General features: G+C 37.4%; 1 protein-coding gene and 1 long non-coding RNA gene across 2 annotated transcripts; one reads left to right on the top strand and one right to left on the bottom strand.

The window, feature by feature from the left end:
• Positions 1 to 115: 115 nt before the first annotated feature.
• Positions 116 to 22,870, bottom strand: cstf3 (cleavage stimulation factor, 3' pre-RNA, subunit 3). Its single transcript, XM_082182197.1, has 21 exons — positions 22,693 to 22,870; positions 21,463 to 21,564; positions 21,218 to 21,313; positions 16,951 to 16,983; positions 16,080 to 16,177; positions 15,306 to 15,372; positions 15,191 to 15,225; positions 14,957 to 15,083; positions 14,454 to 14,531; positions 12,614 to 12,776; positions 11,701 to 11,810; positions 11,417 to 11,533; positions 9,576 to 9,650; positions 8,985 to 9,128; positions 7,979 to 8,081; positions 7,456 to 7,525; positions 6,364 to 6,559; positions 4,171 to 4,318; positions 3,905 to 3,999; positions 3,728 to 3,788; positions 116 to 735 (listed from the first exon to the last, which is right to left on the bottom strand). The coding sequence occupies exons 1-21, from the start codon at positions 22,717 to 22,719 to the stop codon at positions 533 to 535; spliced, it is 2,148 nt and encodes a 715-aa protein (XP_082038323.1). The 5' UTR covers positions 22,720 to 22,870; the 3' UTR covers positions 116 to 532.
• LOC309507877 lies at positions 16,990 to 20,392 on the top strand. The gene is made up of 2 exons (XR_014209272.1): positions 16,990 to 18,491; positions 18,560 to 20,392. It is a non-coding gene; the product is annotated as an uncharacterized lncRNA (long non-coding RNA).
• Positions 22,871 to 23,024: the final 154 nt, after the last annotated feature.

Below are 23,024 nucleotides of genomic sequence, written 5' to 3'. Positions count from 1 at the left end.
GCTTAGCATCTATAGCGCTATAGTGCATCCTAGTGGTGAGCAGAAATGCATTGAAGTCTGTATCAAGGCACACTGCTAAAACTGCCAGACAGCGAAGTAACACACACACCACATACCATTTTTATCATTTTTGTTTTATTGGAAGCAAGTTGTGTGTGATCATCAGTTCACTACAAAAAGGGTTTCAACTCTTCCATCACCATCAACTACACATGGCAAGTTCAGAACTATGAGGCAAATCAGAATAAAAACTTTATACAGTATAAACCACCCAGTTTTAAAAAATAAAACTGTTAAAAAAGAAACGTTGAAAGCACTGAACCGAAACGAGATCAGCGATGACGGGTAAGAGATGGACTTGTGATCTCCAGCGATGAGTCTGAAACGCAGGTTTGGCTCTCGTCCACTGGCTGTCGGAGTGCAGGTGCACATTAAACCAGTCAGGACAGCTTCAGTGAGCCGAGACACACGGGTGGGTTCGGGTTCAGTTGTCCTTTGTGATGTTCAGGTGTGTGTGTGTTTTGGGGTCAGCTCATCGGATCCTCTTCTGCTGTCGCGCTCGATAGATGTCGTGGATGGGAGGTGCGATGGATCCTTTGTCGTCCTCTTCATCTGAATCCGCGTTAGGCCTTTTCAAGGATTTGTTTGCAACAGCGTGGTTTTCCACAGGCCCGTTTCCTTCGCTGGTCATGTCTAACTGTTTCCCAGTGATCAACTCTACAGCAGCATCTACAGCTAGAGAGAGAGAGAGAGAGAGAGAGAGAGAGTGGAATTAGTGCATAATCATTCAACATAATCATTCAAATCAACTTCAAGAACATGTACGTGGCATATTTCACCCAAAAACATGTTTTGCATCATGATATTATTTGAGGCATGCGTGACAATTCAGCGCCCCCCCCACCTCATTATTTGAATGCCAAACAATTATATTAATTATGCAGTTAAATATCTAGCATGGTAGCTTTTATGTCGAACATAAAAAATTTACAAAAATTATTTTATAATAACTACCATAATTTTCACTTTAATAAATTAATTAGAGTCAATCAAAAATACTGAGAATTATAATGACTATATTCATGACAATTAAGCCACTCCATTCTCATTATCATAATGCAAAAATACAGTATATAAACAATGTGTCTGGATGAATAACATAAAACCTCTCAACAATGTGTCATATTTCATGAAATGTTTAATTCCCAAAAAATGATACTACTTGTACAGTGAAATATCCATCTAGTAGTTTTTAAAATGTAATGCCTTTATGTTGATTTTAATTACAAAAATATATTTAATATATTAGCTTTACCATAATTTTTACTTAAATAAAAAAAGTACAAAAAGTCAAAAATAAGTACAAAAGTCAAACACACAAGTACATTTAACTTAAAAAATAAATCATTTTCATGGCAATCAAGCCCCTCCATTCCCATTATCATAATGCAAAAATACAGCATATTAAAAAAGTATTTAAACATAAAAATATATAAAGTAGGGCCTATACAGTACTACTGTTTAAGAAGGGTGGGGTTGGTAAGATTTATAGTAGTATATATATAATTCCAAATGTAAAATGTTTATACCTCATAGTAATATTTATTGTAATGTTTAGGACAGCAGACACTTTATTTTGATGGTCCCTTTTGAACATTCTGTTGACTAAGTAACTTTGCAACTACATGTCAACTAACTCTCATTAGAGTATTAGTAGACTGTCTGCTTAATATCTGATAATTCTTTATAGTGATGCTCCTCCAACAGACACTCTTCTGACTATAATGTCTCGTTTCCACTGAGCAGTACAGTACGGTACGGTACAGTACGGTACGGTTCGGGTCTGTTAACCATGATCTGGCTAGCGTTTCCACTGCCAACAGTACCCTTACTTGATAGGCGTGGTGTTTCGATCGACGTCATTTTCGCGCGAAGAAGAACATAGTAAACTACAATGGATGACATATACAGCAGATCTTGTTCTTGCTCCTCGACATGTTTGTCACAAGAAGACAAGCGCCGACATTAGGCTTTTCTCAATATTAACTACGCAAAGTTTGTACTTGCCATGTGCGACTCCTACATGCAAATGGTACAGCGCGTTCTTAAAAGCGTCACTCAGCTCGCGATCTGCTACTCCGGTTATCTCTGTTACTCTGTATGTACATTTTAAGCAACAATAAAACGAAATATGTTATAAAACACTACTCTGCCTCTTTTCGTTTTCATTTAAATAAATTAAACATTATAGGGACACAAATGTGGTTCATGCGCAACGCATATTGATTATTCACTGCACGTTATACGTTATTCTATTTATAACAAAACGAAATTTAAAACACAACCCTAACGTTACCTCTTTTCGTTTAAATACTAAAAAAAATTACACATATTACAGGCAATATATGCATTTGTACAAATGTTGCAATAAACATCAGTGATAATCTTATAATAAGAAAATGACAAGAAACCATATTTTTTTTTGTAAAATTTCAGTTTTATCAATAATAGCCAATATAAAAGTTTAAGTAAAAGGTACAAGAAGCTATACAATAAGAAATAAAGCAAACAATTCAGTCAAATGTCCAAATGCTGCGCTACAACAGTAAAGTTAAATACAAATAGCCTATAATATGAAACTAAACTTAGCTCAGCCAAAACGATTGACAGGGAACGAATTATATATTCACGAGACCAAAGATCGCCCGTTAGGTCTACACAAGACGAATTATATCTCATGTTTAACCACTACCGTCGGAGTCATCGGCGAACGTCAGAAGAACTATAGCCGAGGAAAGGCTCATCCAGCCGGGAAACATGAGCGCCGAGCGCCCGCTGATCGCATGGATCTCACAACCGGGGAAAAACAAATCATCTTTATAAATAAACCACAGATTTGAGCTTTAAACAACTACATTCTCGCCTGAAAAACTCTTAAAATTACATTTCGTGACACAGTAACAGTAGTATTATATTAAACTGTATATTAAAAAATGGCGCTTCTTATGTTGTCATTCCCCTCGTAGCACGCGCAAGTGACGATTCTCTGTCAACCAATCAACGTCCTGCAGTGAGTCTAGCTCCACCTTTTAGTACCGTACCACTGTGCTAGGTACCCCAACGGAAGGGTACCCAAAAAGTGGTACGGTACGGTTCGGCTTTTTGGTACCATTCTCAACTTTTGGCAGTGGAAACGCAAATAAAAGGGTACCGACCCGTACCGTACCGTACCGTACCGCTCGGTGGAAACGCGCCATAAGTAACTTTGCAACTACATGTCAACTCTAACCCTAACCCTACCAGTCTACTAATACTCTACTAATACTCTAATGAGAGTTAGTAGACATGTAGGTGCAATGCTACTTCTAGACAACAGCATGTGTTAAAGGGACCATCAAAATAAAGTGAAACCAAAGTATGTTCATTCATCATTTATTTTAGTGTCATTGCGTCAATTAAGTACGGAGTAATATTAATTAACAACATGTACTTACTATAGGGTTAAGGTTTGGTTAGAGTTAATTGCTTGTAATTATGAATAATTGACTGTTTGTACTGTAGTATGTACATGTAACTTGTACAACAAGGACACAGTAAAATAAAGCGTTACCAAAAACCAGCACTGTATTACTGTAATGTTTATGTGTTATGAATCACCACTGAACCGGTGTGAGGGTGTGACTTCAGAGAGCAGAAGATGACAGTAATGATACTCTGAGATACTTACTCTCTGGCAATACACATCTTCTGAGAGAATCCATCAGCTCATCTATCTGTACAAACGGACCCTGAAAACAAAAACACACGCACACACACATGATGAAACTGTCCTGTACAATGACAAGTCTTGACTGACAGTCATGCTACTGTTTGGTCTAAAGAGAAGACGAGGTGTTGAACTGACTGTAAAGCAGCTGGGAGGAGGCAGCATCTTCATGAGGATGACGGCAGTGGGCGGGACAGGAAACACTCCTCCAGGAACAGGATGTAGTCCAGGGGCTGTCAGGAGAACATGTCACCAAACTCAGCAATGCACAACACGACCTCAGAGTACAACCGTATGCAACTGGGAATGCTTTATTGACATGATTTAGACCGTGGAGACTCAAAGTATCCAGCTTGGGGTTTTAATGTTAGATGCATGTCGTGAGGTGTTGATGTCATACTCACGTGCCAGATGACGCGGCTGGAAAGGAACCATCTGGTTGGTGTCTGGTTTGGGGTACTCGGGTTTGCGGTCGGCCTCGTCTTTTTGCGCAGGAGTGGAAGGAGTGACCACCGCCTCCTGGATCATTGCGTATTTGGCACGAGACACGTCCTGCAAATCAGATGATGGAGAATGTTCAGATGACTGTTGTACAGCAAGTTAGTGATGTTTTTAAGGCCCCAATATACTTCAAGAAAAATCAAAGAACAAACTGGTGTGACGTCATTTTGAACAAATTCAAGCCAAAATGAAGTTCGCTTGGAGTTTGTTTTTGTAGAACGAAACAGCTTGCCAAAGCAAACTTTCAGGAAAAGTTCACTCAGGCTAGTGACCACCTTCGAACTATCATCGGTCCGTGGAGATTATGTAATAGGTTGGTGTTGCTCTCACTGTGACTCCGCCTTCTTTGACATGGAAATCTTCTGTTCAGTCCGTCGAGGTCAGACGTGAGTGAGAACATGAACTGCTTTGTAACTGCTAATTAACAAGCGACATTTACATCGTTTTTTCATGTTTAATACTGTAAAGCTGCAATCTATTGTATAAAGTGCTATATAAATAAACATGGCGTGATTGACTGCAGAGCTGGTGCGAACATTTACATCACAGATCAGATGCTTTCTCAACTGCTGTTTTCACACCACTGTTATTCTGTCGTGCGTTTATGGTTATTAAGAGGAAAGCATGCAGCACATATTTACATATACGTCGCTCTCAGCAGTGTGGGAAATAGGGGTGTAACGATATTCAAACCGAACCGAAAAACCGCAATACACCACCCACGATACGTATCGGGATACTCTCATGGCGTACCGAGGACGCCCCGCCCCCTGCTGCCCCTGCCCAGCCCCGGCTCAATGGACATGAGGTCTTGTCTTATGTGTACACAACGAATACGCGGCTGGTGAAAAATATCTTAGGTGGGGCGATCGAATTCAGCCGGTTTCAATAGTCTGGTAACCATGGGAGTATTAGGCCTACTTTCTGCCCTTGGTATGTGTATAGTGCTTTGATGTTTATTTTGTTCTATTCCTTACCTAACCACCATTAACACCCTATAATAGCAAGCTCCGTATTTTGTTACTTTCGATAATAAGCAAGGTGTAATCTTTCAAATTCTGTCTATTTGATCACGAAATTCAAACAATAAATGCCGTTTTGGCGCTCTTTGATGTGGCGTGAGGTGACAGATCACTGTACTAGCTCCTCATTTAAAGCGGCAGCGCGGAGCGCGAGTAAACGCGATTCTCTTCCTCAGTTACAGAATAAACATGAATGGACACCTGAAGGTATGTTAAAAGATACAGTATACTTACTGAAAGGCATCATAACTTGTGTAATCAATCGATCAGTGTTTCAGCAGCGGAAAGACGCCAACAAAACGTCTTAGTTTGTCACATAGCCTTATATTTACCTCAGGCAAGTCATTCAGTGCCCACAGCTTGTTGGTTCCTAAATGAACTCTTGCACTAAATAAATGCACTATATTAGCCTATATAATATATTTTACTTAACATGTTAATGATTGATGTCTTGATTATTTAATGTAGCCTATGTTTTAAATATCTGTCATGAAAATGACAGCAACTGTATAAATATTTATATTTCAATAACATATTAGAGTAGAAAACATAAGTTAATGAGAAAACAGCCTTATGTGCAGTTTACATGTTTTCATACAATGTGTTGAGTGTTGATTACTAAAAATAAATAGTATCTGAAATTAGGCTAAAAGTCTAGGCTCTGTTGTTAACCTGTAAGGTTATAGTAATGTGTGGGCTCCCTATACAGTTTATAGGGATTAGCATTAGCAGATCTTTTTTTTTATATCCTTGCGAAAAGTTTAATTGTAATTGAATTAATTTAAAGACAAAAACAGAATTTGTTAATTTTACCACTGCAAAAAAAAGAAGCAATTTTAGTTTCTAAACCCCCCACCCCACCAAACCGAACCGAGATGTCAAAACCTCGGGGCGTACCGAACCGTCAGTTTTGTGTATCGTTACACCCCTAGTGGGAAAGATGTTGTTTCAGCAGTATACTGCCGAAAAAGGTATCTCAAACTCTTAAACGAAGAACGAAAAAGAGCTTTGCCGGGAGTAAATCGGGGCCTTTACAATGACAGTGTATTAAAATGACTACGCTTCCCATCGTACCTTGTAACCAAGGGCTTTGAGCTCACAGGGGGAGCAGGGGTACAAATCCATGAACTTGTATCTGTCCACCAGTAGAGCCGTCTCCTTTCCCTCATATTCATCTTTAAAGGCCATGAAACGCCTTCGCTCCACCTTCAGGATACTGGCTAAATCCCCGATGTTGCTCTCAAAGGCCAAGAAGCGCGCCCAGATTTCCCTGTTACACAAAACCTCATGTAAGTGTGCAAGCAGAATTGCCACTTTTGCCTTGATGACATTTCGAAAAAGAAAGTTAACATATATATACGTCAGAAGAGATTGTTTAGAAAATATTTAGTATATGTATTCAGTCATAAGACAAAAAAACACACGTTTGTAAGACATAAACATCATATGGCATTTTTTGAATCCAACAAAGATAATTCCTATTTAATCCAATTATTTCAGATCAACACAACCCCTTCCAATCTGATCGTAATTTCATTTGAATCAAGCTCATATCGGATCGATTTAGTGAGGCTTTTCAATCTGATTTTGCCATCAATCCGTTTACTAAAAGATGATTTGGCTGCATGTAAAGTAGCGCAAACTTTAAATGCTAAATGGTTAGTTCACCCAAAAATGAATATTCTGTCATTAATTACTAACCCTGATGTTGTTCCAAACCTGTAAGACTTTTGTTCCCGAGACTAAATTCAATTTTTTCATCATATAAAATGATCAAGTCTCTTCAGAAAATTGACTAAACTGCTAAATTCTTATGAATTAGTTTTACAATCTATTTATGAACTTTTTGAAGTGTCAGTTGTGTAGCTGTCAATGGAGAGACAGAAAAACTCTCAGATTTCATCAAAAACATCTTCATTTATGTTTCGAAGATGAACGAAAATCTTACGGGTTTGTAACGACATGAGGGCGAGTAAATGATGACAATTTTCATTTTTGGGTGAACTAACCCTTTATTAATGAGTTTTAATCCAGGGTTAAAATAACAGACTTTAACCATTTTAAAGTGTGAAAAGCCCAGCAGATAGTTAGGAATGTTTAAGAGCAAATTAAAAGAAATAAATGGTTTATTTGCATAAAATAAAAGATCAATAAAATCCCACTAACCCAGATTTCTCAGGGGAAAGACTGCCGGACGTCAGGACTCTCTCAAACAGGACTCTGGTGTTGTTGTCCTCTGTGATGGAGGGAAGAGCAAACAGCTCAATAATTCATTGTCATTTTTGAAAACTCATTCCTGGCCAGGCTTTTTACCCTTTTTTTCCCTCCTTTTTTGGTAATGGCCTAGCAACAAGACAAACACGACCGATGTTTACTGCAAGGCAAACACTGTCTCCTAGCTATCTACTTCATAAAGCAGACGGATGGATTGCTTGGTCTGATAAGCACTCCTGAGCCAGATATCATCCTGTGGGTGGGTGTGTGTGTGTGTGGGTGTGTGTGGGTGTGTAAATAAACAGCCATCTCGAGGACATGTCAATGATAGGCAATCTCACAATGCTTTGGCTGAAATGGTTTTCCCTTCAGTGTTTCACCTAACAGAAATTGCACTGATTGTTTGGCATCAGATTAAAAGGATATTGTGAATTCACCAAACGTGTGGATGATGAGAATCGAATTGTATTCTTACCGTTCAGGTGAGAGAGGTAATCAATGTACGCCAAAATGTACTCAGGAATGTCACCGTATTTCTTCAGTCCAAGCTCAAATATCTTAAAGGCCACAGATTTGTCCTGTCGTCGAGGGAACAGTCATTCAGATAGTCGGTTTTGTGTGTGTGGATATTTCTTTTTTGATTTAAAAGGCAATTTCTGAATTAAGTCATTATGATGTTTGAGGGGCAATATGTAACAAATGTGAAGATCTCATTATGAAAAAAAGGTTCATTTTTAATCATCAATTAGCCTTTGACTGAATAAGGTAAAAATAATAAAGAATACAAATGGCATTGTCTGGTTAATTTTTTTTCTTTAAAATAATAGACACACTGAATTAGTTTTGTGTTTAAAATATTACTAATATTTCAGTGGGGTGTAACAAATCCAGGATGCTCTCTTGTTGTCAATTAACAAGAAAATCATAAAATATTAAATAATTGGAGTTTTTTTTTTTACTTGGTCATACCACCTGACATTCAGTCATGAAATCAAACCTTTGGTAAACAACAAAAAAATTATTTTCTTTCTTTTTTTTTTATTAAAAATTGACACTGTTAATAGTATTCAATGTTGTCATTGACCCCAAAACATATGCATTTCATATTTACACCGCCTGACTTTTTTTTTTAAGTCATGATATCGAACAGCAGTGGGGGAAACAAAAGTACATCATGAATACCTTTAAAGTAACGGACCACAAAATATATGTATTTCATATATACAGCACTGTTCAAAAGGCTTTTTGTCAAAGAAATTGATACTTTTATTCAGCAAGGATGCATTAATCAAAAGTCACAGTAAAGACATTTAATCATGCAATTTACAAAGGCTTTCCATTTCAAAGCAGTTCTTTTGATCTTTCTATTCAAAGAATCCTGAAAAAGTCCCCCCCAAAAATATGCATCACAGTTTCCACAAAAACATGAAGCAGCAATGCTTGAAATGCTGAAAATTCATGAGGAAAAATGTTGAGGTTACCTTGCTGCAGTAGTATTCCATCAGAGCAGCAGTGACGTACACATGATGCCGAGTGCGAAGATCCTCTCTGGCCTTCTTAAAGATGGAGCGACCGGACTTAATGCCTTCAGCTCTTCTGGCGAATTTCATGTACTGTATATAGACCTGAACGATTCAAAAACGTCAAAGGGTCAGTCTCTTTGTTAGCAGAGACCGCAAAACAAACACAAATGGTATGACTCATTCATGCTTGACTACGCAATGTTATATTACAGGCATCCCACGTATTTGTGAATATTAATACATTTCCCAGATATGATCAGTGGAGAGGAATTTTTAAATTCATAAAAAAAATCTTGAATCTATGGATTCAGAATCTATTTCTGCCACGGAATAAAACAATTTAAAAGATAATTGTGACTTTTTATCTCTCAATATATCTCACAATTCTGACTTTTTCAGAATTGCGTGATATAAACTCGCAAATACCTTTTTATTCAGTGGCAGAAATTTAAATCAGAGAGATTTTACTCTACAGCAGAACTTTATTATTGCCATTTTTCCATGACAGTGGAAACCCTAGCATTTGTCCCCAAAGAGAGCTGGACTTACCAAAGTAGGGTCGATATCTTCAATCCCCAGGAGACGGTTGTATATACTATGAACCTTCTCATGCTTCATGCGACTCTGCAAATCAAGCACAGATCAATACTATGAACGGTCAAATATTGAATTGTCAGGATTTTTCTGGCCACTTTGAAATAAAGGAAATAAAGGCTTCGAGCATGATTCGGAAATGTCGCGCCCCTTCCCATAACCGCAACTTTCAACACACTTCTAACTAACTCAATGGGCAGGAATTATTTAAATGAGGAATATTGTGACATGTACAAAAACTCTACAATGGAGGTGTTTCAGGGAGTTCAGAAACAGTGCTTACTGTTATAAAGAACAACTTCCTTTAGAGTGACTTTGTAGACCTTTTTCATGTTCAAACACAACAATATAATGGGTATTACCCATCCTGAATGACATAGTTAACTCTGCAGATAAATGCAATCAAAAGAGAGGTCATTCACCTATATAGGGACGTCCCGCGTGACGTCACGCCATTTGGAGCAGCCATCTTGACGGAATAGAAAAATGCTAAACCGCTGGTGATAATACAGCTCGTCGCGAAATATTCATCTATTGACCAACCTTTGCGGTGATGATTGAAAAATCCTTCCCCGCTGGCGTCCAAATCAAAGAGTTGCTGACCCATCCGGACTCGTGATACCGATAGTCTGCTAAGCTTTTAACTGTTATTTGCTTTTAATGAAGCTCCGGTATAGCGTGATGGGAAGTGAATAAGGTAGCTGTAAATGTCACCGAACTCAATGTCAGGAAGTTTTTCTACACATTTAATGCCTGTAAAAAGAACTCGTGGTGCTTCATATGGATCTATGATTCCTAATTATTTGATCTTCCTCTTGTATATTTCTTTTTATGATGACCTGACGTGAAGAGTTAGCTGACGGCCGCTGCGCTAATAATAGATAGTGGCCAGTGACCGCGACGCTGAAGTGTGTGAGAACAAATGAATAACATCAGTGCGAACCACGAACATTTATTTATTTGGATTAAATATTTAAATATTACATTTTAATCATTCTGTGTCATTTTTCAATGTCAGTCTTTTCACTATTTACATGTTTATGCCCAAAATGCTATAATATTCAAAGTAGTTGACTGTCGTTCTCCTCTACCCTGTGTTATTGATTAAATAGCCTAACGTTAGTCTATTTAAAATCGTTACAGGCACCTCGCGAGCATTCATTCATTCAACTATTTTAAAAGACTGGAATGAACACCAGCACACACAAGCAATCAATTTAATTAAAAAAATGTAACAACAGGTATGAAATGTCAGAAAGAGAAAAAAAACGTAATGGGAAGACGAGCATAGGACTGCTGCAGCTTAGTGGATAAATATATTTAGCCGATTTATTATTAAGATTGCACAGTTGGAAAGAAAATATATTTATAGTAACATTTCAGCAGGCTCAAGATAATTAATAGTATACCGTGACCATTATTCATTATTTTAATCAATTCGCAGCCATAAAACGTGATAATCCGCATTCTCATGTATGTGCGCTTGTGCAATAGTATTCCGTCAAAATGGCTGACACGCGGCTAGGGGTAACGTGACTGGGAGATCCCTATAAGACTTAAAGGTAGAGTAGCAAAACAGCCTGTTCAACTGTGAGGTGAGACAACAGAAAATGGCTGGAAAATTGACAAATCTAAATTCTGAGTGTTTTTGGTGCAAGAGAACTTGACTAACATAAACAGACCTCATTGAAGGCCTTCAAATGCATCAAAAGTGAAGATTATGGCCCTTTTAAAAGGTTCCCAACAGCTCAGGTCATCCTGATACCTCTTATCAGGTACATATATAGATAGATTACCTCTTCATAGTCTGCAAAAGAGAAATACAGCAACATGTTCTTCTTGAGCAGAGTTCCTATGGCGCGCTCGTAGATGTTCGCCGCCTCATCACTGAACAGCTTGGCATTGTTCATGTCCTGAATGAGGAGATCATGAATGAAAGAGAGAGAGATCATGGAAATGTGCATCAATTGCATGTTAATATGACACCTAAGCATCTAAATACAACCAAAGAAAAAACATTTCAAATGTAAGCACACAAGCACTAAAACAGTGTTTTACTTAAACTGATGTGCAAACCAACCCCTTTTTCTGCCAGCAGTTTGCTGGACTGTTCCAGGTACTGGGCCGCCTCGTACCAGATGTCAGGGTGATGCCCGAGAACCAGAAGGCACTGCTCAAAGGCGAACATCACTGCAAAATACACAAAATGGCTTGATTTAACAACATATAACATTAGACATCGTCCTCCAGCATTCAGCCTGTGACTAAACTATGCTCAATATTTTAGACTGAATTTCACAATGTGCTTCAGTACATTTATATATGTTTATCAGTACTTTTAAATATAAATAATTGAACAATTTCTTTGTATGACAGCCTGGCCAAAAATCATGTCAGCACAGTTTGGCATGTTTCATTGTGTTATCACTAATAAACCAATTGACTCCAAGCACAACTATGCAATATGCTTATAAAATCTTTAAATTAACAATATTTAAAAAAGGGTAAAGAATAAAGGCGAGACATCACCTTTGGCCACTACTGTATATTGTATGCAACTTTATCCACATACATAGTACACTCACATAAAGCGATATATAATATATAGCAAATCTCAACTGCCTGATATTTATTTTGTTGTAAATGTAAACTATTATCAACCAGCTCTTTATATAAAGTTTGATATATTAAGTGGGTATACTCACATTGGGCGATATACTGTACACTATAGCAAATCTCAACTGCTTGATTGCTTGTATCATCTCAAAATGTGAACTATATTATAGTCCGGCTCTAATCTGCTAAAGGCATGAAGATATTAGGATATAATAAAACATAACATCCTGATTTTCTGTAAAGCTGCTTTGAAACAATATATACTGTGAAAAACTTTAGACAAGTAACTGTGACTGGACTACAGTCATGCTAAATACAGGACTGAAACAGCAGTTGGTGGATTGCCAGAACCTGCTCCTCATTGGTTATGAATCTACCTCTCTTGGTGATGAGAGTCTGGTCTTCGGTGCGCAGTGGGTTGCTCTTCTCCCATTGGATGTATTTCTTCCACATCTCCACCTGCTGGGCCTCCTGTGGGGAGTTCTGGGGCGGTACCGAGGGGGCGTTCCGGTCCAAACCCTTCATCACAGTCTCATATTCCTGAAAGGGATTAAAATCACACCGTCAGGATACAGTGGGAACCGAGAGGAAAGTGACGAGAAGTCGTCGAAAGTGTTCTTTTAATTAAAAAAGTGTTTTCGGCATCAGATAAAATAAGGCTACGTCTACACTAATCCGGATACATTTCAAAACGCATCCATTTCTTTACATTTTGGCCTTATGTACACAACAAGACTGCATTTTTGTCCTGTGAAAGAATTCGCTTTTTGAAGATGCTCTCTCAAGAGAATACATTTGAAAACGCAATTTTTGCATTGTAACGTGGACTGTGAAAAAGGAGGTATTGGGAGCAACCAATAGAAACAGAGTTTTCATCCTGGTGCTTAGAAACCGCCCACTGAAGTGCAGCTTCACTTGAATTCAGAACTTTTCAACTTTCACAACAAAGCAAAGGTTTTAGAGTGTCAAACAATGACAGCAGAACCGACAGCAAATTTGTGCATGTGATGAATCTGCACAAAGACAAAAAGATTTACTCGCACTGATTAGAGCTTTGCTACTAATTTTTTAATTTCCGCGTCAATAATGCGTATTAAAGGGATGGTTCGGAGTAATTTCAACCTAGGGTCCTTTGCACCATGACCTCGAGCCAAACACTCCCCCAGAAGCCTTTTTTCCCTTGGTCGAACATTATTAAAGTTAGAGCTTATTTAGAGATATCAGCCGGATGGCTTAGTGCAGGCGCTAATGGATCCAAGGTTGTATCTCGTAAATTACCCCACTAATAATGCCCGGAATGGTACCAAACTTCTACAGTAGTACAAATAGGTTCTGTACTCATAAAACGAGGCATTGGAAGGTCACTTCAGTGGTTTGGGAAAAGCCTGTAAAAGTCCTGGCAGAAAGCTATGCTATACACTAAGGATGTAGTGTAACGACGCCCAGTTCCAGGAATGCACTAATATTTTGTTGGTAGTACCAGTTTGCAACAATTATTAGTTAACACTAAGTTGTCAACACTTCGGAAAAAATACATTTCTATGGAGTGTTACACTTTTGAGTTTTGCAAAGCACTTTTACAGGCTTTTCCCAAATTTATATTGGTATGACCCTGCTATGTGTAATTAACTTTCACACAGTGTTGCTAAAGATAACATAAGATTTGTTCAATCTTTATATTACATTACTGCAAAGATCGCAAAAAAATTTGCAGTCAATTTGCGTCAAAACATGGGCAATTGTGTTTTAGACCATACAATGAATGGCGATTGAGTGCAACTTGAACACACCAATAAGCGGTGAGATATTTTGTTAATAAAGTGATTGTGCCTAAAGAATAGTGTGAGAACTTTATGATGCCTGGTCTCTCGGTATCATCTCACTCATCTTGTATTGTGTTTTACGCATGCGCAGTAAGGTGATTTAAGCGTCTTCCGAAGTTTCAGTGTGGATGAGAAACTTCTGGAAAATGCTTGAACACTAGTGTGGGAGGAGAGCGCTTTGAAACGAAAATGCCTTTTTCAAATGTATCTGGATTAGTGTAGATGTAGACTAAGATTACTAGTAAATTGCTACTGGGGTTCTCAGCCATGGATAACCAGAGATGCAGATAAGACCATGTGAGATATCCACAAATGTTTTGTTATTTATAGTGTATTTGTATTAATGAGTACAGGTGTAGTTTTTTGTGTGAATGTCAACCAGTGCTGAACTCACCTTGGCTACTCTCCTGGCATTCATGTAGTCTCTGCTCCGGTCTTCAATCATCTTTTTAGCCAAGTGCACATTTATGCCCTTTATAATGGAACAAAAGCAATTTATGACAAACATAAATGGTACATACATATTACAACCAAAAGCATTTCTAGCCCAGATTACAACCAATTAAGAGTTGAAGAGAAGTTTCTCATAACAAATCTGAATTATTGCGGTTTACAATGTCAACATCACATTATATGCACCATTTAAAACAACAACTGTTGATCAATGTGCTGCACATATAGCTTAAAACACAAAAATATGACAACTAACAAACAATAGAACAGATAATATAACTGCATTTATTTTAAAGAAATGGCAAACAGATAAAACTTTGATTTAAAATCATCTAAAGTTGTGGCAATTATAACACTAACTGGCTACTCCACAGTTTTGCCACCATTACTGTGTCTACCAAACCAGAATAATCAGAATATCATCATCCTCCTCCACGTACTCACCTCTTCATATTTGCTGTAGTCCCTCCAGAGCTGCTCGATGTTAATCATGGGGTTGACACAACCCCTCTGGTACACGCGTCTGACGGCTGTGATTCGCTGGTTCTCAGCGTACGACCCCACGGCCTCTCTAGATGAAACACACACAGAGAGCTCGTCAAATGCCTTTCCTCCAAATGTGAACTTCTTTAAATGACTGTGAAATGGGTTTTGGGAGAACACAAACAGTATACTTACACTCCTTTGAGGAAATTGATGTAATCCACCCAAATCTAAGAGAAGAGTTTTAAGTTAATGTTTATGATGCCATAGGACAACAAATCAGGATTAATAAGGACCGTCAAACCCTCACCTGATAGGACATAATCTCCATCCCAATCTTATCCAAAGCAAAGTCATAAGCTTGTGCCATCTTTTCCCTGTCAAAGAACAGCACATTTAAAGTCGGTTTCTAACTATATGCGATATATACAACTCACAATTTCCTGTATTCAAAACTTGTTATGATGTAAAAGTGACACTTTTAATTCTAAAAGTACTTTTAATGTTCATTTAATTTCCATAATTTTTCTATAATTAAATGTTATTATATACAATAGGTCTAGAAGTCTGAGAAAACTATGCATTCTTCTAATTTAATAATTTGTCCCAATATAAATTATGTCATCAGTATTACAGAACATAAAGTTTAAGTGAAAAATGAACATTTCATAATTTGGTATATCCCTCCACTATAATAATAATAATAAAAAATAATAATAAAAAAAAACTGAAAATCATGTTACCCATAACTATTTGAGGATGTTTCAATTTCAAAGAGTATCTTGTGCTTCAATTGTCGCAAACTTGATTAGTCAACTAGAAATAAAGCAGAATCCGAAATATTGCTTATTTATATTAAAGTTTCGTTTTATAATCTAAAACCATTTCTGTCTAGATTTAAATCAAGGACCAAAACTCTCCATTTTATAATTAGATTTTAAACCCCAGACTGAATTGTGGTCTTTGAACCCATTGTGTAGGGAATATAACCCCCCCCTTCTCTCTAGATATTGCTATAGATATAAGGCACTGAAAAAGGCAGTCGATCGCTATAAAGCCATGGAAACACAATCATCTCACATACTTATAGCTGGGCAGTTTTCCTTTGGTTTCCCGGACGTATGAGAGGTAGCACTTCCACAGGTCAATGTGCAGAACCTTCATTAAGCACCTCTGAAATAACTGAGCAAGAGATTGAACAGTGAACAAACCCATCTGATGCACAATACAGCACATCACACTACAGTACAGCACTGACTCATGCACACACACACACACACACACACACACACACACACACACACACACACACACACCACTGTGACAGATCATGATGGAGGTTAATACAAAACATATCAGTCAACAAAACTCAAATTATATCAAATATACTGATGTTATAATTCTGCATGCATTTTTGGCAGATAATCTGTGATCATCAGATTACAACACCATAGTATTTTGACATTACACTGAATGATTAACATTCATATTTACATGGTAATTTACAGTAGAGCAAAGAATATCACGTACTTTCTCGGTTTCAGAAATAAAAGGGTCACGTGAGATATCAAGCGACTCAATATTGACCCTGAATGGCTGATGTTTTGTTGCCGAACTGCATTAACAGTGAATTGCTCTCTGAAAGGTGATCTAACAAACTCAGATAATGCATCCTCCATCATGAAGAATCAAATCTGGGATTTTTATCCCTCGGGGTTTACTGTCTGATTGCCTGTTTTCTGGATTCGGGAAAGCAAACAGGATATCTCTAGTGAAGCAGGGTGTTATTTTATTTCACTTCACCATCTTCGTGTTTACTCTCCCTGAGCTTTTGAGTGGTGAACTAGATAAAGCTCAGCTTTTATGGACTTACAACCTATGGATGTGTCCATCACAATAATTTCATACAACCAATAAATGCAAAATGTGGCTTCCATGCGATAACAAATGCTTACCTTTTCAACCTTGTCATAGTTTTTAGCCTTGATCTGTGGACACATTTGAAAACCAATATTATTTTTTTTTTAAATTGTCAGTATCCAGACTTAGTTGCTCCACACGCATGCACAAACAACCCTTTTAAGGTCAACGATGTGACATTCACACAACCCTGCGTAATATAGTGTCAGTTTCATGACTGTCCTCCTCCATTAACTGCATGCGAGTCGGCATCCAGTCACAAGATTCACTAGTTTGAAGAATGACTCATTTCATGTGCGCATGAATGGGCCACAAAGCTGCAAATGGTGTGATGGATATTTCCCCGGTTTCACAGACTGGACTTAAGCCTAATCTCAGGCTAAAGGCATGTTTGAGCTGTTTAACTGGAAGCAACTTGCACTGACAAATCTTAAAATATGCCATTGTTTTGTCTGAAGATTCACACCTGTAATGTTTTTCCAAGGCGTTTTTATAAAAGCTACTTAATCTAAGCCCTGTCTATGAAACCAGGCCATTATGTATGAGTAAATGTATTGCTTTTTGGAGTGTAAAACCCTGGAAAAGATTTAAGATTTAACATCCCTGTGGGGTTGCGTCTGAAGGTATTTTGATGAAGTAGTTGTAGCAAAGTAAAAACAATTTTAGCATGCATCAAAAATGAAACATTACACCCAGACATTTACAATTATTTAAAACACAGGTTTACTTAAGACTAATTCTCTTATTCACCAACTTCCTTTGAGAAACAGAAAAATATATTTAGCAGAAGTTGCTATTTTGAGGGAAATTGTGTAAGTGTGAAGCAGTTACAGATCACCGTTTATTAATCTTTGCAGTAAAATCTAAACTTAAAATAAATATTTTGCTTTGAATAAGAGCCAGCAATAAACAACAATACCACTGTCAAAATGTGTGTTAATAGAATTTTAAAAAACAACAAGAAACCAATTTCTCACCACTAAGTCAAACACAGAAATGAAACTTCAGGGCTCACCAGTGTTTTCTCTGCTGGTGCGCCACAAATATAAAAACTAACTACGTCCTGCATCATCTTTTTATACGCGTCAGAAACAATATAGCACTATGCCACCACAAAAAAAAAAAAAAAAAAGAATAATGTACAATAGCACCATAACAGCTATAAACTCAAACACTTTACAGTGCAAAACATGTGTTGAATTTGTTTATAACCAATTTGAAGTGAAGCTCTTAAGTCGATCATTGGTCATTCTGGCAATTCCCATAAATCCTCTTTTATTACCCAGCTAGATAACATTACCTTGGGAACAGAAATCAGCACGATTTGCAACAAGTGTTCAATAAAAAACTGAATTTCAGATGTTAAAAAACATAATATCAAGGGATGCATGATTTAGTGCTGGACTGATAACCGGCCTAAACCTCGCACTGACCGAGTCATGCACTTGCAGATAAAATATGAACACAATTTGAGGCAACAGCACATCATGTATTCCAGAGGACAAAAAGCAGGTGAATGTGAAAATTCTCCCAAGTATTCAAAGATCTTATAGATAATCACTGGAGTTAATCAGTGGTTTTGAGATTGCTGGGATGCAAATTATGAGTAAATGTCTTAAGAGAAGAGCTCAAATGTATCTTGAGTAAGAAGAAATGGTTAGATTGGACAAGGGACAGTGATTAAATAATCCCATTTAAAAAGAAACAGATTAACCAGTATGTCATCAGGGATTGATGCATTTTCACTGATAACAATATAAGAGGTAAAGTCAGATTTTGTTGTGTTACTGAAATCAATTGTACTGCACTCTATGGCAGCACTTAAGCTGCTATGAAAATAGCAGCAAAACAGGACAACCTGCTAATATTACATAATATGACTATGCGTGCGTTGTTGTCATTAAAGGGATTGTTTTTTTTAATTAAAATTCTCATGATTGTCATACCAAACCTGTATGATTTACTTTCTTCAGTGGAACACACAGACAAGAGATATTTTAAAGAACGTTTAAACGCATACAATGAAAGTTAATGGGAACCAAACCAACATTCACTTTCACTGTACAGATTTTTGTTTTCAAAAGGTCGTCTTCGTTCCACTGAAGAAAAAAAACTGAAACAGGTTTGTGACGATATAAGGGTGAGTAAATGCTGACAGAACTCTCTCATTAAGGCCATTTCAGATTAGCTCGGTGGTTCTTGGTGACATTAAATGGGATTAATAACACTGAGGTCAGCTGTGAGAGGTTGTTGGCAGTGTGTCTGTGCTCCAGGGCAAATGGTGATAGACTGACATACTTAACCAAACCACCCAACAGCTCCAAACGAAATCAAAACTCAGCATGACAGAGTGTGAAAAAGACTGGCATTGAGGCAGAGTCGCCGTGGGACATGATCACTGTGGTACTGCCGTCTCCTTGCCTCGGACACACGCATGCACGCACACTCACTGACACAAGATTACAATGAATGCACATTACAACGACAAGCCAAACTTGTTAAAGTGCATTTTATTACGATAGGGGTAAAAAAATAAAACAGTTTTGACTAAGGGTTGAGAAGCTTAAATAATGATTGGAAATGCTCAATCATACTCGGTGCATAAACACCTACAATTGATTGGTCCCTGATTTTTCCATTATACTAATTTCGGTTAAATATACTGAATCAAAATAAGTGATTTTTCAGACCCATTACACTTTTGATTTAAATCCAGATGACAACAGAAAAGGTTGATTAGCAAGAAATCACAATTGGGGATCTGAAAATAAATATTTAATACGAGCACAGCTCTCCTATTGATTTATCCATGATGAGGTCTGGTTTTAGAGAGGAAATTATTTCTGTGATTGCAGCTCCAATCCTAACTGACCCTTCAATAAGCTCCACTCTAATTGGTTAGCGTTTCTGAGTCCAGCTTTCCAAAACATCCCACAGACAGGAACAGGAGAATTCAGTAAATGGAGGGATTATCAATCAAATGTGCTCAAAATGGATTGGAAAATTATTATTACTTGGGCTGAAATTAATTAAAATTCTCTCCACTTTTGGATGCAGTAATGATTAAAAAAAAATTGAAGACTGCAAATCAGATTTGTGGCTACCTTTCTTCCCCAAGTGAAACTTACAATAATTTGAAAGTGATTACCGATGTGAGTAAACAGAACAACTAGTAACTTTCTAACACATTCACAATAATACTGCAAACTCTTATTGATTACTATGAAAATTACATCCAAGTTTAACATTATCTTGGAGTAAATCTGTTCTTACTGATATTATACATGTTCATTTGGCCTGAGATATTTGGAAAGAGCAAAACTTATCTAAAAATGGCCAAGTTGCAAAGGCAGGATTGGTCAGTAATGTTAATAGGGCGGGGCTTAGCAAAGGGTCAACTGTAACAATCAACTAAGCATATAAAGAGAAAAAAATTAAAATCACAACTACCCTCCACCAAAAAGTTGTAAGAGTAAATATATATATTAAAAAAAATCATGTTTAGTTTTTTTAGTGATGTTGAATTATTTATACCCAGAAAATAATTTGTCAATGGGCAAAAAAAAAAAAAAAATTCTATTAGGAATCTTAAAAAAAGAGGACCACCAAAAACCTAACCATTTAAGTGACTACACTTGTTAAGTTAGTTGAATGTAATGTGCATCTAAATGTTACTTGTAAGATACTTACCATTACAATCTGTCCCTAATCTGCACTCCTGCATATAAACACCATATCATATATTCACATTTAGAAATAATCTAATAGTAAATCTAAAGAATGTGAGCATGTGCTGCATTGTGTGGTGCAAGTGTATACTTGTAAAATACCGTTACATTCGCCTCAGGATTTAGACAAACTATACTTAGTTGATGTGTGGACTACTGTGCATGCTGGACTACAACTGACATGTATAATATGGAATGAGGGACAAGAGAATTAGACGCTAGTATGGAGCAAATCTTGAATAATTAATTACAAACCACAACAACCTCAAAGAAATGACACAGGAGGCAAGAAATTGACACAAGTAATAAAGGCTAAAGCACTCCAATACCATTAAAATTGTTTTAATGCTGTTGCAGATAAAACATGCAACAATATCACCTCATAAAACTGCAAAGTATAAGGAAAAGAATGACTTAAGAACCTCTAAATGATACAAGCTATGAGTTTCCCTTCACGCCCTGCGATTATAGTGCATTGTTGGTGTTGTGTGAATATCACATTGTTGATCAAAATGGGGAGAAGCATCATCATGCACAGATATGAAAATGTCATTAAATTAAAATAAAGTTTAACCTCAGCTTCAATGTATAGCTTCCAGAATCTGCCCGAACTGGGAAACTGGGCGACAAGTCGCTCATATGTCTTCCTTGCTTTGTCTATGGGTTGATTCTAAAAGAAGTAAAATTCATTTACATACAGAATCATAATGTACGTCCCAAAGACCGTTTACATGAAACAGCATCAGATTTGCCCTCCCGTCCCCCTCCCAAAACATGTTACCCCCGGGTAGAAAGGAATGCAACCCTGTGTCACTAAACCTGTGCTTCACGAATCAGTATGCTCCAAGCGTCGAGGTCATATGGGTTTTCTTCCAACTTCTTCTCTGCTTTCTTCACCTTCTCTGGGATGTACTCTGCTGCCTGTTGAGGGGAAAAGAAACGACAAATGTGAAACCAGATTATCCTGAAATGTCGGTGCATCATCGACACCTGTTCCCAAGAGACCCTTAATTCTGGTGGGACACCAGGGAAATGCTAGTTCCCTTTCATATTTTGGATATATAACCATAAGCTGAACATCAATGGTTCTTAATCTAAAATAATTGTGCAGTGTAATTGAAATACAGCGGTTAATTGTGTTGCGTTTCAAAAGTTGAAAGCTGCCTTCATAGACTGCAATTTGACACCAAAAAAACTAGTTATGGTAATATACTAAAGGATAAGGATTGTTATTTGTAACAAGTCAGACAAACTTCGATGTTGGCTTGAGAGAGCCTGGCTAAGAGTTTTAAGTAGTTTAAAAATCTTGCAAATTAGGTTTAAATAGCCATTAATTAGCTTTGAATGTTTTTAAAAGGTAGCCTAAAATGTTGAACGTTTAAGGACTGACAGACAAGTTACTGTGTGGATGGTAGGGTGTTGCTATGGGGTTACTAGGGTATTCTAGGTGGTTGCTAGAGTATTGCTATAGTTACAGCATGTTACTAGGTGTTCTTATTGATTTCTAGGACATTTGAGGATTCCGTTAGTGTAAGTCTATGGAGTTTTTCCCGAAGTTCTGGAAGCCAGTTTCAGGAAAATCGTCCGATCGTTGGGAAGGGCTTGTCCGAGTTTGGCGGTGTAACGTTAGCTTTAAAGCTTTAGGAGACGTTGCAGTCAATTTTTATTGTAAAGAAAATACATTTAAATAGAATAATAGTACGTTGGCTTTCTCAATCCAAAATAATAAATCTGAATGTTGCTATAAACAATAGTAGACGTAAAAATCAATGGCATCGTGGTGTGTCGAGGTTCAGTCATACAATCGCCAGCACCTGAACAACAGCATTACGTCAACACTCGTCTATTCTACTACTCAAATGTTTCACGAGTTTATCACAGCAGTACAACCACAACACAAGCACTCGACGCATACTGTGCGAGGCGTGTAATAAAGCTTTAAACATCGACAGCGTCCTGCTTTAGGAGCGAACTCAACAGCTAGGCCGCAAACACGAGCACTTGATTTCAAACACTACACAATCCACATATCATATGTCTTTACTTTACCTGGTCCGGTGGAGTTTCGGTGGACATGATGGATTATGAGTGCGATCCGAGCAAAGGAACGTCGACTGCTCTAATATCACAAATAACCGCAGACCGTGACTATTGCAGCATTGTTTATTTGTGCAGACTCTTTGTACGGCCGCTCACCGCGCACTAAAATGGCAGCAGCGTGAAGTGAACTAGCCGTTGAGCCACGCCCACCGGAAGCCACTCGTTTCAAAATAAAGGTCACTACAACAGTAGTTAATAATAATAATAAAATTAATAATATGAATAATAATAATATGAATAATAATAATACATGTACAGATTAAAATCAAAAGAAAAAATGA

The sequence above is a fragment of the Leuciscus leuciscus genome (genome assembly GCF_965113295.1).
Source record: "Leuciscus leuciscus genome assembly, chromosome: 10".
Taxonomy (NCBI): Eukaryota; Metazoa; Chordata; class Actinopteri; order Cypriniformes; family Leuciscidae; genus Leuciscus; species Leuciscus leuciscus.
Note: the sequence above shows the minus strand (reverse complement) of the source record. Positions and strands in the feature narration are given on the sequence as shown.

Coding starts and splice junctions, on each gene's coding strand:
- cstf3 (XM_082182197.1), bottom strand. CDS start 22,719: ATGTCCACCGAAACTCCACCGGACCAG. Junction 11,811..12,613: donor GACTCTCATCACCAAGAGAG/GTAGATTCATAA, acceptor TGTATTTTGCAG/TGATGTTCGCCTTTGAGCAG. Junction 7,526..7,978: donor TTACCTCTCTCACCTGAACG/GTAAGAATACAA, acceptor CCTCCATCACAG/AGGACAACAACACCAGAGTC.